This window comes from Oncorhynchus kisutch, linkage group LG19, assembly GCF_002021735.2.
Source record: "Oncorhynchus kisutch isolate 150728-3 linkage group LG19, Okis_V2, whole genome shotgun sequence".
Classification (NCBI taxonomy): Eukaryota; Metazoa; Chordata; class Actinopteri; order Salmoniformes; family Salmonidae; genus Oncorhynchus; species Oncorhynchus kisutch.
In genome coordinates, this window is record NC_034192.2 from 46,913,409 (window position 1) to 46,928,493 (window position 15,085).

At 41.3% G+C, this 15,085-nt stretch overlaps 1 protein-coding gene across 1 annotated transcript in view; it reads right to left on the minus strand.

The window, feature by feature from the left end:
* Window positions 1–4,318: 4,318 nt before the first annotated feature.
* wu:fb13g09 (multidrug resistance-associated protein 5) overlaps window positions 4,319–15,085 on the minus strand; it is a 52,024-nt gene continuing 41,257 nt past the window's right edge. Inside the window, exons 26-29 of the mRNA XM_020452956.2 lie at window positions 11,166–11,244; window positions 10,826–10,939; window positions 10,194–10,358; window positions 4,319–5,728 (exon numbers count right to left, since the gene is read on the minus strand). Of these exons, the coding sequence (XP_020308545.1) occupies window positions 5,624–5,728; window positions 10,194–10,358; window positions 10,826–10,939; window positions 11,166–11,244 (463 nt within the window). The 3' untranslated portion in view covers window positions 4,319–5,623. The remainder of the gene's footprint in view (window positions 5,729–10,193; window positions 10,359–10,825; window positions 10,940–11,165; window positions 11,245–15,085) is intronic.

Here is a 15,085-nt window from a genome sequence, read left to right on the forward strand (position 1 = left end):
AGGTTGGATGGGGAGCATTGCTGCACAGTTATTTTCACATTCAGAGACTTGTCTCGAAGCTACTCCTGCGTTGTCTTGGCTGTGTACTTAGGGTCATTGTCCTGTTGGAAGGTGACCCTTCACCCAAGTCTGAGGTCCTGAGCGCTCTGGAGCAGGTTTTCATCAAGGATCTCGCTGTACTTTGCTTTGTTAATCTTTTCCTCGATCCTGACTAGTCTCCCAGTCCCGGCAGCTGAAAAACATCCCAGCAACATAATGCTGCCACCACCATGCTTCACTGTAGGGATGGTGCCAGGTTTCCTCCAGATGTGACGCTTGGCATTCAGGCCAAAGAGTTCAATCTTGGTTTCATCAGACCAGAGAACCTTGTTTCTCATCGTCTGAGAGTCCTTTAATTGCATTTTGGCAAACTCCAAGCGGGATGTCATGTGCCTTTTACTGAGGAGTGGCTTCCGTCTGGCCACTCTACCATAAAGGCCTGAATGGTGGGGTGCTGCAGAGATGATTGTACTTCTGGAAGGTTCTCACATCTCCACAAAGGAACTCTGGAGCTCTGTCAGAGTGACCATCGGTTCTTGGTCACCTCCCTGACCAAGGCCCTTCTCCCCCGATTGCTCAGTTTGGCCGGACGGCCAGCTCTAGGAAGAGTCTTGGTGGTTCCAAACTTCTTCCATTTAAGATCTGTGCCTCGACACAATCCTGTCTCAGAGCTCTACAGACAATTCCTTCGACCTCATTGCTAGGTTTTTTTCTCTGGCATGCAATGTCAACTGCGGGACCTTATGTAGACAGGTATGTGCCTTTCCAAATCATGTCCAATCAATTGAATTTACCACAGGTGCTCCAATCAAGTTGTAAAGGCAAAGGATAATCAATGGAAACAGGATGCACCGGAGCTCAATTTCGAGTCTCATAGCAAAGGGTCTGAATACTTATGTAAATAAGGTATTGCAGTTTGTTATTTTTAATAAATTTGCATTAATGTCTAAACCGGTTTCCCTTTGTTATTATGGGGTAGTGTGTGTAGATTGATTAATTTAAAAAAAGTTATCAATTTTAGAATAAGGCTGTAATGTAACAAAATGTGGAAAAAGGGGTCTGAATACTTTCCGAATGCAAAAATGTCTCAATGGGTCTCCTTGTGTGATTTTGTGATGATGATTATCTACGCACCATGTCATAATGGAGCACTTTCCTAAACCGTACGTCCATTCTGGCTCGATATATACCCCAACATTCATACATAAATTACCTTTCACCCTCCACGTTGGGCCTATAGAGATGCCACTACGATTCAAATGGCCTTCTTTCATGTTGTATTATGAAGTTAATAACACATAAGTTGTTTTGAGAAGATTGTTGTTTTGTAATACATTTCATAAATCCAGTTGTCCTTATTAACCGCATAGTGGTCATAACAATCATGCAGTGATTACCACAATTTATCAATGACCTCACCCATTACAACCAGCATGTCCAGTGATACAATCTCTCTCATCATCACCCAGTGCCTGGGCTTACCTCCGCTGTACCCGCACCCCACCATACCCCTGTCTGCGCATTATGCCCTGAATATATTCTACCATGCCCAGAAATCTGCTCCTTTTATTCTCTGTCCCCAACGCTCTAGGCGACCAGTTTTGATAGCCTTTAGCCGCACCCTCATTCTACTCCTCCTCTGTTCCGCGGGTGATGTGGAGGTAAACCCAGGCCCTGCATGTCCCCAGGCACCCTCATTTGTTGACTTCTGTGATCGAAAAAAAAGCCTTGGTTTCATGCATGTCAACATCAGAAGCCTCCTCCCTAAGTTTGTTTTACTCACTGCTTTAGCACACTCTGCTAACCCTGATGTCCTTGCCGTGTCTGAATCCTGGCTCAGGAAGGCCACCAAAAATTCAGAGATTTTTTTTCCAAACGACCACCCCTCATCACTGTCAAACGCTCCCTAAAACACTTCTGTGAGCAGGCCTTTCTAATCGACCTGGCTCGGTTTGGGTCCACACTGTGAAGTCCATGGAGAACAAGAGCACCTCCTCCCAGCTGCCCACTGCACTGAGGCTAGGTAACACGGTCACCACAGATATATCCATGATTATCGAAAACTTCAACAAGCATTTCTCAACAGCTGGCCATGCCTTCCGCCTGGCTACTCCAACCTCGGCCAACAGCTCCGCCCCCCCCGCAGCTACTCGCCCAAGCCTCTCCAGGTTCTCCTTTACCCAAATCCAGATAGCAGATGTTCTGAAAGAGCTGCAAAACCTGGACCCGTACAAATCAGGTGGGCTTGACAATCTGGACCCTCTATTTCTGAAACTATCCGCCGCCATTGTCGCAACCCCTATTACCAGCCTGTTCAACCTCTCTTTCATATCGTCTGAGATCCCCAAGGATTGGAAAGCTGCCGCAGTCATCCCCCTCTTCAAAGGGGGAGACACCCTGGACCCAAACTGTTACAGACCTATATCCATCCTGCCCTGCCTATCTAAGGTCTTCGAAAGCCAAGTCAACAAACAGGTCACTGACCATCTCGAATCCCACCGTACCTTCTCCGCTGTGCAATCTGGTTTCCGAGCCGGTCACGGGTGCACCTCAGCCACGCTCAAGGTACTAAACGATATCATAAACGCCATCGATAAAAGACAGTACTGTGCAGCCGTCTTCATCGACCTTGCCAAGGCTTTCGACTGTCAATCACCATATTCTTATCGGCAGACTCAGTAGCCTCGGTTTTTCGGATGACTGCCTTGCCTGGTTCACCAATTACTTTGCAGACAGAGTTCAGTGTGTCAAATCGGCATGCTGTCCGGTCCTCTGGCAGTCTCTATGGGGGTGCCACAGGGTTCAATCCTCGGGCCGACTCTTTTCTCTGTGTATATCAATGATGTTGCTCTTGCTGCGGGCGATTCCCTGATCCACCTCTACGCAGACGACACCATTCTATATACTTCCGGCCCGTCCTTGGACACTGTGCTATCTAACCTCCAAACGAGCTTCAATGCCATACAGCACTCCTTCTGTGGCCTCCAACTGCTCTTAAACGCTAGTAAAACCAAATGCATGCTTTTCAACCGTTCGCTGCCTGCACCCGCACGCCTGACCAGCATCACCACCCTGGATGGTTCCGACCTTGGATATGTGGACATCTATAAGTAGCTAGGTGTCTGGCTAGACTGTAAACTCTCCTTCCAGACTCATATCAAACATCTCCAATCGAAAATCAAATCAAGAGTCGGCTTTCTATTCCGCAACAAAGCCTCCTTCACTCACGCCGCCAAACTTACCCTAGTAAAACTGACTATCCTACCGATCCTCGACTTCGGCGATGTCATCTACAAAATTGCTTCCAACACTCTACTCAGCAAACTGGAAGCAGTTTATCACAGTGCCATCCGTTTTGTCACCAAAGCACCTTATACCACCCACCACTGCGACTTGTATGCTCTAGTCGGCTGGCCCTCGCTACATATTCGTCGCCAGACCCACTGGCTCCAGGTCATCTACAAGTTCATGCTAGGTAAAGCTCCGCCTTATCTCAGTTCACTGGTCAAGATGGCAACACCCATCCGTAGCACGCGCTCCAGCAGGTGCATCTCACTGATCATCCCTAAAGCCAACACCTCATTTGGCCGCCTTTCGTTCCAGTTCTCTGCTGCCTGTGACTGGAACGAATTGCAAAAATAGCTGAAGTTGGAGACTTTTATCTCCCTCACCAACTTCAAACATCTGCTATCTGAGCAGCTAACCGATCGCTGCAGCTGTACATAGTCTATCGGTAAATAGCCCACCCATTTTTACCTACCTCATCCCCATACTGTTTTTATTTATTTACTTTTCTGCTCTTTTGCACACCAATATCTCTACCTGTACATGACCATCTGATCATTTATCATTCCAGTGTTAATCTGCAAAATTGTAATTATTCGCCTACCTCCTCATGCCTTTTGCACACAATGTATATAGACTCCCCCTTTTTTTTCTACTGTGTTATTGACTTGTTAATTGTTTACTCAATGTGTAACTCTGTGTTGTCTGTTCACACTGCTATGCTTTATCTTGGCCAGGTCGCAGTTGCAAATGAGAACTTGTTCTCAACTAGCCTACCTGGTTAAATAAAGGTGAAATAAATAAAAAATAAAAATGTCCGATAGTGGGTATCATATCAAAATATAGCTCACAGACATTACCCTTGCCACCCCATAGTGGACCAATATGTGAAATTTGGCCCTCTGGCCCATGGACTATTGATCTAATTCATTATCAGAGCACCATGCATGCCAGGAAGGCACCATATGCGATAACAATGAATGCAAGGACAATATTTCAAGTATGAAAACATTTTTATTGGTAAAGCATTTCTAAGACAAAAAAAATCTTTACATTTAAGAATAAAAAAATATAGCAAAATTACAATCTCAAGTCTTTTACAAGGCCATCTTTACGGTTTATCTAACAACCTATTGCTTATTGCACACAATGTCTGCTCAGTGTATTCATTTTTTTTTTTTAAGGCATCTAGATGTTTACAATCCAAAACGTCATCCAAAAACACTGATTTGCAGACATTGTCTGTGGTTGTTTAGAACAAAAAAAATACTCTAAATACTCAGTACCTTTCATTATTTGTTCCATAACTCTGTTTTGCTGTCCTTCAAACTCATGAATATAACTGTGCTTTATTACTACACAACAGAATGATTACACGTTGATAAAAACAACATTCCTGCCATATACCCTGCAACAATACAAGAGACTATGCAGATACAGTTTCCACATACCAGCATATGATTCACCCAGAACAGAACATAATGCAACACAAATGCAATTCCAAAAAGCATAGGCTACAACATTACTACACAACGAATGACATAACTGTAGAGGCACATATACACCGCATCTGTTAGGATTCACTGAAATTATTACCATATAATAATCTGCCTTATTATAACTTGACGTATTACCAGTCAATATATTCCTGACCTTGCTCATGTGGAATGGCTACTTTGGTATATCAATGTGATTCTTTGGAAGTCTCAGTTGCCCAGTGATTTGACTGATGAATGTGCTGGCTGTATTGATTGCAAATATCATAATATAAAATCCATTCCACCAACTAGCATTGAGGCTTTTACAAGTGATCGGTTCCTTTCAAATTATATCAGTGAAATATATAGATCATTTTACGGTCTCTTCCAAGTCTCACTGATAGCCCTGTAGAGAGAGGGTGAAAGGAAGCAACATTCACTGTTATCAGACGCTTCAGTGTTTCATCATGGAATATAAAGTGCCATTGTAGAGTCATTGCTCTTGATTTGCACATTCTCCTTTTGCCTCTGAGAAATGATCTCTTTCCACACAGCAGTAAAGGTCAGCAGGTACGATACTCCCAACTCTCAATAGATCCACATCTTTGATGCGTCTTTTGGAACATTGTCATCATTGGTTTTTGAAATCAACAGACATCACTAGATTTAGCAGCGTTGGTAAGAACCTCTGTTAATGCCTTCTAAAATAACATCTGACTCGCTCCATGGCAGGATGGTAATCTTCAAAGTTTGTGCAAGTCATGTCCTCTGCTGTATTGCCTCGTTTTATAAGCGCTAATTTGTACCCATTCGCCTCGGGTTCACTGCTCTGTGTCACTGAGCTTGCCGTTAGATGCCTCGATCATGGCACGGAATCTGGAGTTGTCATCTGCCAGCAGGGCAGCAGGGGTGTCGAACTCCAAAATCTGGAATGAAGAAAATAAACAAGTTCTGACCAACAAGTATTTCGACCCACTAGAGAAATGTTTCCTTAGGTACACAGTAGTATATCAAATATTTTGTTTAGTATATGCCGTTAACCTTTTACACTCGTACCAATATACAGGTTGAAAATTGCATAATTGGACACTGATAAGTGCCTAAATTGGAACACAGTGGCTGTACAGTAACATACTATACATGACGTCAGAGCTCAGGCTCTGTTCTTCACAGCGCTGTATGGGTTTTGACTGACAGCCGTTCTGAACTTGGCAATTTTCACAATTATTTTTGTCTGAGTGAGGGAAAAGCTGTAAATTAAGAGGACTCAATGCATTTTGAAATATGAGACGCTGAGGATTACAATGAGAAATATAACTTTGATGTCAAATGCCTGTGAGCCCAAATGTGCACTTCACATTTCCATATCATAAAAATACAGTCAGTGTTTATGATCACTATGTTTGATATACAGTTACAAGATGACATGGCGTTATACCCTGGGTTGTCTTGAACAGAATGAGCCTGTTTGTTGTATTGTGATGAACATTTGCCATGGACCACGCATCAATGCACTTAAGACTCCATTCTAAGCCCACCAAAATTATGTTCTGCTTCTCTGAATTGCCTTGTGAGGCCTAGCAGTGTAATATTGTATTTTATAATTTAGCTAGCCATGTTGGCAATAGAACAAGCTTTCAAATTATGCCCACCTGTGCCAGATTGCTGTTAAAATGGACGCTTTTGGATTGCGTAAACAACAGTAATTGTGTAAAGGCAGGAGTTTTCAGGGCTGTGTTCCAAACAAAACAACTACAAGTGTACTTGTTCCAGTTCCTCAACAGCACAGCTAGGAGAGCTCAAAAAAGCACCTTATAGTTGAAAACTCTTCTAAATTGAAATTACTTAGGAACTGGGCACACTTTGGAGAAGTGAAACACCAGTTAGACCGCTCACTCAAATCCATATCATTTTTTTCTCTTATGTTGCACCTGTCCCACATTTTCCAGGAATATTCTCATCATGTTACTCAATGTATCCAGAGTATTTTCAGATTTTGTTATTGTCAAATGAGATGAAAAGTACAGTAAATGTAAAATGCACATAAAAGCAACAGTGTAATGTTTGGGTTCATTATTGTGTCAGGTGAACTGTTGTGTCCTCACCTTTAGTCCAATAATTTCCCCACAATCTCCTAACTATTCCTGTTTAATTGTTACCATGGTCATGCATATGTTTTCCATATTTCTTCCGTAAGAAACATTTCAATTTAATCCTATCCATATAGGCCAATTCCCACAAGTGTAAAGGGGTTAAATACATGCCTTCAGGAAGTATTCATACTCCTTGTCTTATTCCACGTTTTGCAGACGGAATTCAAATGTATTATTTTCTCACTCAGCTACACACAATACCCCATAATGACAGTGAAAACATGTTTTTAGAAATGTTTGCTAATTTATTGAAAATGAAATACAGAAATTTCTAATTGACATAAGTATTCACACACCCATGAGTCAATACTTTGTACAAGCACCCTTCAAATCAAATCAAATTTATTTATATAGCCCTTCGTACATCAGCTGATATCTCAAAGTGCTGTACAGAAACCCAACCTAAAACCCCAAACAGCAAGCAATGCAGGTGTAGAAGCACCCTTGGCAGCAATTTCAGCTGTAAGAGCATTCCACACCTGGATTGTGCAACATTAGCCCATTATTCTTTTCAAAACTCTTCAATCTCTGTCAAATTAGTTGTTGATCATTCCTAGGCAACCATTTTCAGGTCTTGCCATGATTTAAGTCAAAATTGTAACTTGGTGACTCACGAACATTTACTGTCCTCTTGGTAAACAACTCCAGTGTAGCCCTGCGTTTTAGATTATTGTACTGCTGAAAGGTGAATGCATCTGTCTGGTGTAGAGGTCGACCGATTAATCGGAATGGCCGATTAATTCGGGCCGATTTCAAGTTTTCATAACAATCGGAAATCGGTATTTTTGGGTGCAGATTTGCATTTAATTTTTTTTACACCTTTATTTAATCTTTATTTAACTTGGCAAGTCAGTTAAGAACACATTCTTATTTTCAATGACGGCCTAGGAACAGTGGGTTAACTGCCTTGTTCAGGGGCAGAATGACAGATTTTCACCTTGTCAGCTCGGGGGATCCAATATTGCAACTTTAACTTGTCCAACGCAATAACGACCTGCATCTCTCTCGTTGCACTCCACAAGGAGTTACGCGAATGCAGCAAGCCAAGATAAGTTGCTAGCTAGCATTAAAATTCTTATAAAAAACAATCATAATCACTAGTTAACTACACATGGTTGATGATATTACTAGATATTATCTAGCGTGTCCTGCATTGCATATAATCTGACGGAGCATACAAGTATCTGACAAGTATCTGACTGAGAGGTGGTAGGTAAACATTAATTCAAACAGCATTTTATTGCATTTTGCCAGCAGCTCTTCGTTGTGCGTCAAGCATTGCGCTGTTTATGACTTCAAGCCTATCAACTCCCGAGATGAGGCTTGTATAACCGAAGTGAAATGGCTAGCTAGTTAGCGCGCGCTAATTGTCGATGTGTTCCTGGTTCGAGCCCAGGGAGGAGCGAGGAGAGGGACGGAAGCTATACTGTTACACTGGCAATACTAACGTGCCTATAAGAACATCCAATAGTCAAAGGTTAATGAAATACAAATGATATGGAGAGAAATAGTCCTATAATTCCTATAATAACTACAACCTAAAACTTCTTACCTGGGAATATTGAAGACTCATGTTAAAAGGAACCACCAGCTTTCATATGTTCTCATGTTCTGAGCAAGGAACTGAAACGTTAGCTTTCTTACATGGCACATATTTTACATGGAACATATTGCACTATTACTTTCTTCTCCAACACTTTGTTTTTGCATTATTTAAACCAAATTGAACATGTTTCATTATTTACTTGAGGCTAAATTGATTTTATTGATGTATTATATTAAGTTAAAATAAGTGTTCATTCAGTATTGTTGTAATTGTCATTATTACAAATAAATAAATAAAAAATAAAAAAAATCTGCCGATTAATCGGTATTGGCGTTTATGGTCCTCCAATAATCGGTATCGGCGGTGAAAAATCATAATCGGCTGACCTCTAGTCTGATGAAACACTGAACCAGGTTTTCCTCTAGGATTTTGCCTACGCTTAGCTCCATTCCATTTCTTTTTTATCCTGAAACTCCCCAGTCCTTAACGATTACAAGAATACCCATAACATGATCCAGCCACCATTATAATTGAAAATATGAAGAATGGTACTCAGTAATGTGTTGTATTTGATTTGCCCCAAACATAACACTTTGTATTAAGGACAAAAAGTTAATTTCTTTGCCACATGGTTCTGCAGTATTACTTTAGTGCCTTGATGCAAACAGGATGCATGTTTTAGAATATTTTTATTCCGTAAAGGCTTCCTTCTTTTCACTCTGTCAATTATGTTAGTATTGTGGAGTAACTACAATGTTGTTGATCCATCCAGTTCTCTCATATCACAGCCATCTAACTGTTTTAAAGTGACTATTTGCCTCATGGTGAAATCCCTGAGCGGTTTCCTTCTTCTCCGGCAACTGAGTTAAGAAGGACGCCTGTATCTTTGTAGTGACTGGGTGTATTGATACACCATCCAAAGTGTTATGAATAACGTCACCATGCTCAAAGGGATATTCAATGTCTGCTTTTTACATTTTTACCCATCTACCAATAGATGCCCTTCTTTGTGAGGCATTGAAAAACCTTCCTGGTCTTTGTGGCTGAATCTGTCTTAGAAATTCACTTCTCAACTGAGGGACCTTACAGATAGTTGTATGTGTGGGGTACAGATATAAGGTAATCAAAAAAAAAAAATCTAGTTAACCACTATTATTGCACACAGCGTGAGCCCTTGCAACTTATTATGCACATTTCTACTCCTGAACTTATTTAGGTTGGCCATAAAAGGGGTTGAATACTTATTGACTTAAGACATTTCAGCTTTTCATTTTTAATTAATTCCACTTTGACATTATGGAGTATTGTGTGTAGGCCAGTGGGAAAAAAAATCTAAATCGAATCCATTTTAAATTCAGGCTGTAACACAACAAAATGTAGAAAAAGTCAAGAGGTGTGAATACTTTCTGAAGGAACTGTGTATATTTTTACACTATACTACAAACCCAGAATTAGAAGACGTCAAATGTGTTTCATTAGCCACTGGTATGATTCAATAGATACAAATGGTTACAAGTCCCTCTCAAATAAACACAGAGCTAAGAGCTGCAGAACATAGAAGAAATAGAATGATATGGCAGCGTCTCAAATGGCACCCAATTCCCAAAAGGCCCTGGTCAAAAGCAGTGCACTACATAGGGTATAGGGTGCCATTACGACGCATTCTATATGTCTATGGTGCAGAAGACCCACCTGTCCCTGGTCCAACACCATGACCCTGTTACAGCTCATCACAGTGTTGAGGCGATGGGCGATGATCAACGTGGTGCAGCTGCTGAATGACTCGCGGATGGTCTCCTGAATCAGCCGGTCTGTCTCTGTGTCGATGGCTGCAGTCGCCTCATCCAACAGCAAGATCTGGCAACCAAACACGTCACATTTAAGCAAACTTTGCAGAGGTTCAATCACAAAGGTTGGTAGAATAAGGAAGTAACAATATAGAAACAACATTGAATATGGATGTGTATATTACAATCTTAAGGAGTGCTATAACTATGTAGGACTAGTCCCTAAACGTCTTGATTGAATTTCCAACTGCATTGTATAGAACCAGAGTGACATTACAACACAAGCCATGTGGTGGCAATGTTACGCCTTGGAGAAGCTGCTGCCTTCTGCCCACCTTATGTGACTACCTCAATATTAGGATGTGAGGCACAAAAGCTTTCCTCTGTGGTAACAGAAAAGAGAAAATCAATCTAACTGCCCTTGTCTATTGTCCTGTCTGTGTGTGTGTGTGCTATGGAGAGAAAGAGACGTGATGCAACGCTAGAGTGTGTGTGTGCACGTGCATGTGTGATGTGTCTGTGTTTGTGTGTGTTTACCTTGCTGTGTCTCAGCAGTGCTCTTGCCACACACAGTAGTTGTCTCTCTCCCACTGAGAAATTCTCTCCGTTCTCGGTCACCTCGGACTGGAGAGAGTGAGGCAGTTGGCTGATCTGAACATGATGAGAGACGAAATGGAGTCAAAACACAAGCCACATATCGTTTTCAACTGTTAAAAAATCTCTAGTGGGGAACTTTAATCTTACACAGGTCTAGGATTTGTTATCAATTACTGTCAGCGCTATACAGACAGACATTATCAATATATTTGGGGTTAAACTGACAGCAATGCATTGTTTACTCTATTTATGTTAACATTTACCATCTATCCCTACTTACAATCTCCTTTATATGGGACCTCTCAAGTGCATCCCAGATCTGGGGATCTGAGTATTGATTCCATGGGTCCAGATTGGACCTATTTGATAAGGAAAAATAAGAATAAAGAATCAATCTCCATAATTGTAAACAAGCCTAGATAACAGTACAACAAGAGTCCGGTGAAGTTGCCCGTGGGGTCAGTTTGACATATACCCCACTAATGGTTAAAGGGATACTTTGGGTAAGTAGGACATTTCCCGAAATTCCAGAGTCAGACAAACTCATGTCATGGATACCAATTTGACAGTAGCATATTGTTAGCTTAGCACAATTGCTGGAAGTCTATAAGTATCTACTACTCAGCTCCTCTCAAAAGCATGGAAATTAACCTAACTATTCAAAGGCTGGGTGGTTAGCACTTTGTACTCTAAGTATTCATTACAAGTATATATGAAATTATAATGTTTTTATTATAGTTATTTCTGGAACTATTTTCTCCGGACTACGCATTTCATTCATCGACGGTGGGCACAAGCATTGGCTGTGTGCAAGTGTAAACACAGCAGGCCAGCTGAGACAGCGGCAGTTTGAACGAGGTTGCTAGATAGATATCAAGTAACCGAAGTGTGAGAAGATAAACCTCACAAAAGAAAAAGAGTACATCAGACTGCCAATGCTTGTCCAGAGCAAATATTTTTTACCTCGCAGCCGTGAGTGTAAAGTTTGTCACTCAACTTCCAGCAGTGTCAACAATGTTAAAGGCATAAAAAATGCTAACCTCCCATGTTATTGTAATGGTGAGAGGTTAGCATGTCTTGGGAGTATGATATTTGTGTGTCTAACTTTCTCAGTCATCATTATTCACGATTCATTCTGGACTATCCGTAATCATGGTAGCATCCACATTAATGTAGAAGTGTTTAGAAACATATCCTATTCTTATATACAATAAACGTGACTCCAAAATGACAACAGGTTATTTACCATTCATTTCCATTTGGCACAAAATAATCAGAAGCACAACCAAAACAAAACAGCAAATGGAACCAACAAATTTAAAGGAATATGGGACCAAACACTAAACTATTGACTACTTTAATACAGATAAGTGAATTTGTCCCAATACTTTTGGTCCCCTAAAATGGGGGGGACAAAAAAAAGTGCTGCAATTTCTAAAAACGGTCCACCCGACATGAATGAAAATACACTCAAATTAAAGCTGGCCGTGTATCACTTCAAATCCAAAGTGCTGCAGTACAGAGCCAAAACAACAACAACATGGTCACCGTCCCAATACTTTGAGCTCACTGTATACTTTTGGAAAGTTGAAGGCTTCCAAAGTTTTGAATAGAAAAAGGTAATTCAAGACAGTTGAAAGTCTTTTCAGCATCAACAGACATTATTGATAAATCTATATCTTGTTTTTTAGCGTATTGTATTGAACTGAAACATGTTATTGTATTTGTTTGTAAGGGTCTATTTTTTATAAACCTTGTTTGACTGAGTTGCCATGAATATAACGTTAGCAAGCTAGATAACAACACTCCGACCAAGGATCTCCGAAAGTTAATGGTTTGCTCAGATTTTTTTATAACTAGGGGACTATTATGAGAAGATGGAACTGACAAGCCATAAGATGAGACATTTCCTGAAGGATACAGTGGTCCAATCAGTGGCCATTCTACGCACATCAGGACAATGTGGAATGGGGGTAAGTGTGATGCGATCTTACATTATCTTATTGAATAGTAGCTAGCTGCTCTCATGATAAAATGTGATAGGCCTGTCACTTTTCTTGTGGATGGGCTGTCCATTACATCTGTGATGCCCTCCGCTCAAAGCCAAAGAAAACCAGAGTACAACAAAATTATGTGCTCTCCTTTTTTCATTATTCAACATTCAGTGGTGCCATTATTTTAGTCTTTATTCAAGTACTTTCCAACTAATTATACATTTTCCACATGCTTGAGAAACAAATAGATTGACTTGACTTTATAGTGTTAGCTATATAATGCATGACATCATGACACTAAATCAGAACATCTATTATGGCCTTCTTCAGGTGTATATTTGTATATTGTATATCCTTTGTATATTTCAAATGATTTTCCCCATGTCCTGTTCCCTTTATTGCTCACTCTGGTTTAGATAAAAGACATGCCTGCTGTGGACAGTCCACAAGGAACGGACTCCATGTTTGCTGGAGTAACATCACATTCAGTACCAGAATAGAGGACAAGCCTCAATTTTTGCTGGCAAGTACTCAAAATATGCAATCAATGTTTACACTTCAGCACTTGTTTTGTCATATTAGGATGGTAATGCAATCATTGACGTGTCCAGACATCTATTCTAACAAATGGACAGGTAGCCTAACTGCCCCTCCAGGATAGTTTTGCTGACTTGGGTAAAGTGGAGGGTTTCTTTGAATGGCGCTCCCTTTCAAGTGTGCTCAGAGGCACCCTTTCTGAAGTGTGGGAAGCTGACTATATCCACTACACTAATCTGATCAACTGCATCCAGAAGTGTCACACATGTTCTTTCTGTATGTATGGAAACATCCTTGTGTTTACATTGTATTCACTGGTTTATCAGCTCCTCTTTCCTCATTTCAGACACTCCAAGATTCAACTTGTCCACCCAAAACAATCAAAATAGTGGATTGCCCAGCCAATGTCAGCCTACCACACAAAGATTCTGGAATGACCTGATGGAGCGCGTCCTGAAGAGACGCATGGACAAATACTGGGAGTCCAAATCCAACATAGCCCCATCCCGATTCCAACATAGCCCCATCCCAAATCCAACATAGCCCTATCCCAAAACCAACATAGCCCCATCCCAAAACCAACATAGCCCCATCCCAAAACCAACATAGCCCCATCCCAAAACCAACATAGCCCCATCCCAAAACCAACATAGCCCCATCCCAAAACCAACATAGCCCCATCCCAAAACCAACATAGCCCCATCCCAAAACCAACATAGCCCCATCCCAAAACCAACATAGCCCCATCCCAAAACCAACATAGCCCCATCCCAAAACCAACATAGCCCCATCCCAAAACCAACATAGCCCCATCCCGATTCCAACATAGCCCCATCCCAAAACCAACATAGCCCCATCCCAAAACTCAGCAAGGAGGATGTCATTATTGGTTTATGATGATCCACATTAGCTTTTGCTAAAGCAGCAGCTATTCTTCTTGGGGTCCACACAAAAACATAAAACATGACAAGTAACAAAACAGTGATATACTGATAGACAAAGACAGTCACTCACATCAAGATCATTGCGGGACACACATCAAGATTCAAGGACACTTGGGGGCTATTCTGACACCCCCAACTCATCTGGTATCTATGGAAATGGTCGTCCTAGAACAACTACCTACATTAATACAAACTACTACAAAATACAAACACTCTGGTCATTATCACACTGCATCTGTAGCATAATAAAATGATTCACTGTAAACTACCACTGGATAAACAGCACCCCTATACCATTCACTGTAGACTACCACTGGATAAACAGCACCCCTATACCATTCACTGTAGACTACCACTGGACATAACAGCACCCCTATACCATTCACTGTAGACACCACTGGACATAACAGCACCCCCATACCATTCACTGTAGACTACCACTGGACATACCAGCACCCCCATACCATTCACTGTAGACACCACTGGACATAACAGCACCCCCATACCATTCACTGTAGACTACCACTGGATAAACAGCACCCTTATACCATTCACTGTAGACTACCACAGGATAAACAGCACCCCTATACCATTCACTGTAGACTACCACTGGACATAACAGCACCCCCATACCATTCACTGTAGACTACCACTGGACATAACAGCACCCCCATACCATTCACTGTAGACTACTACATAACAGCACCCCCATACCATTCACTGTA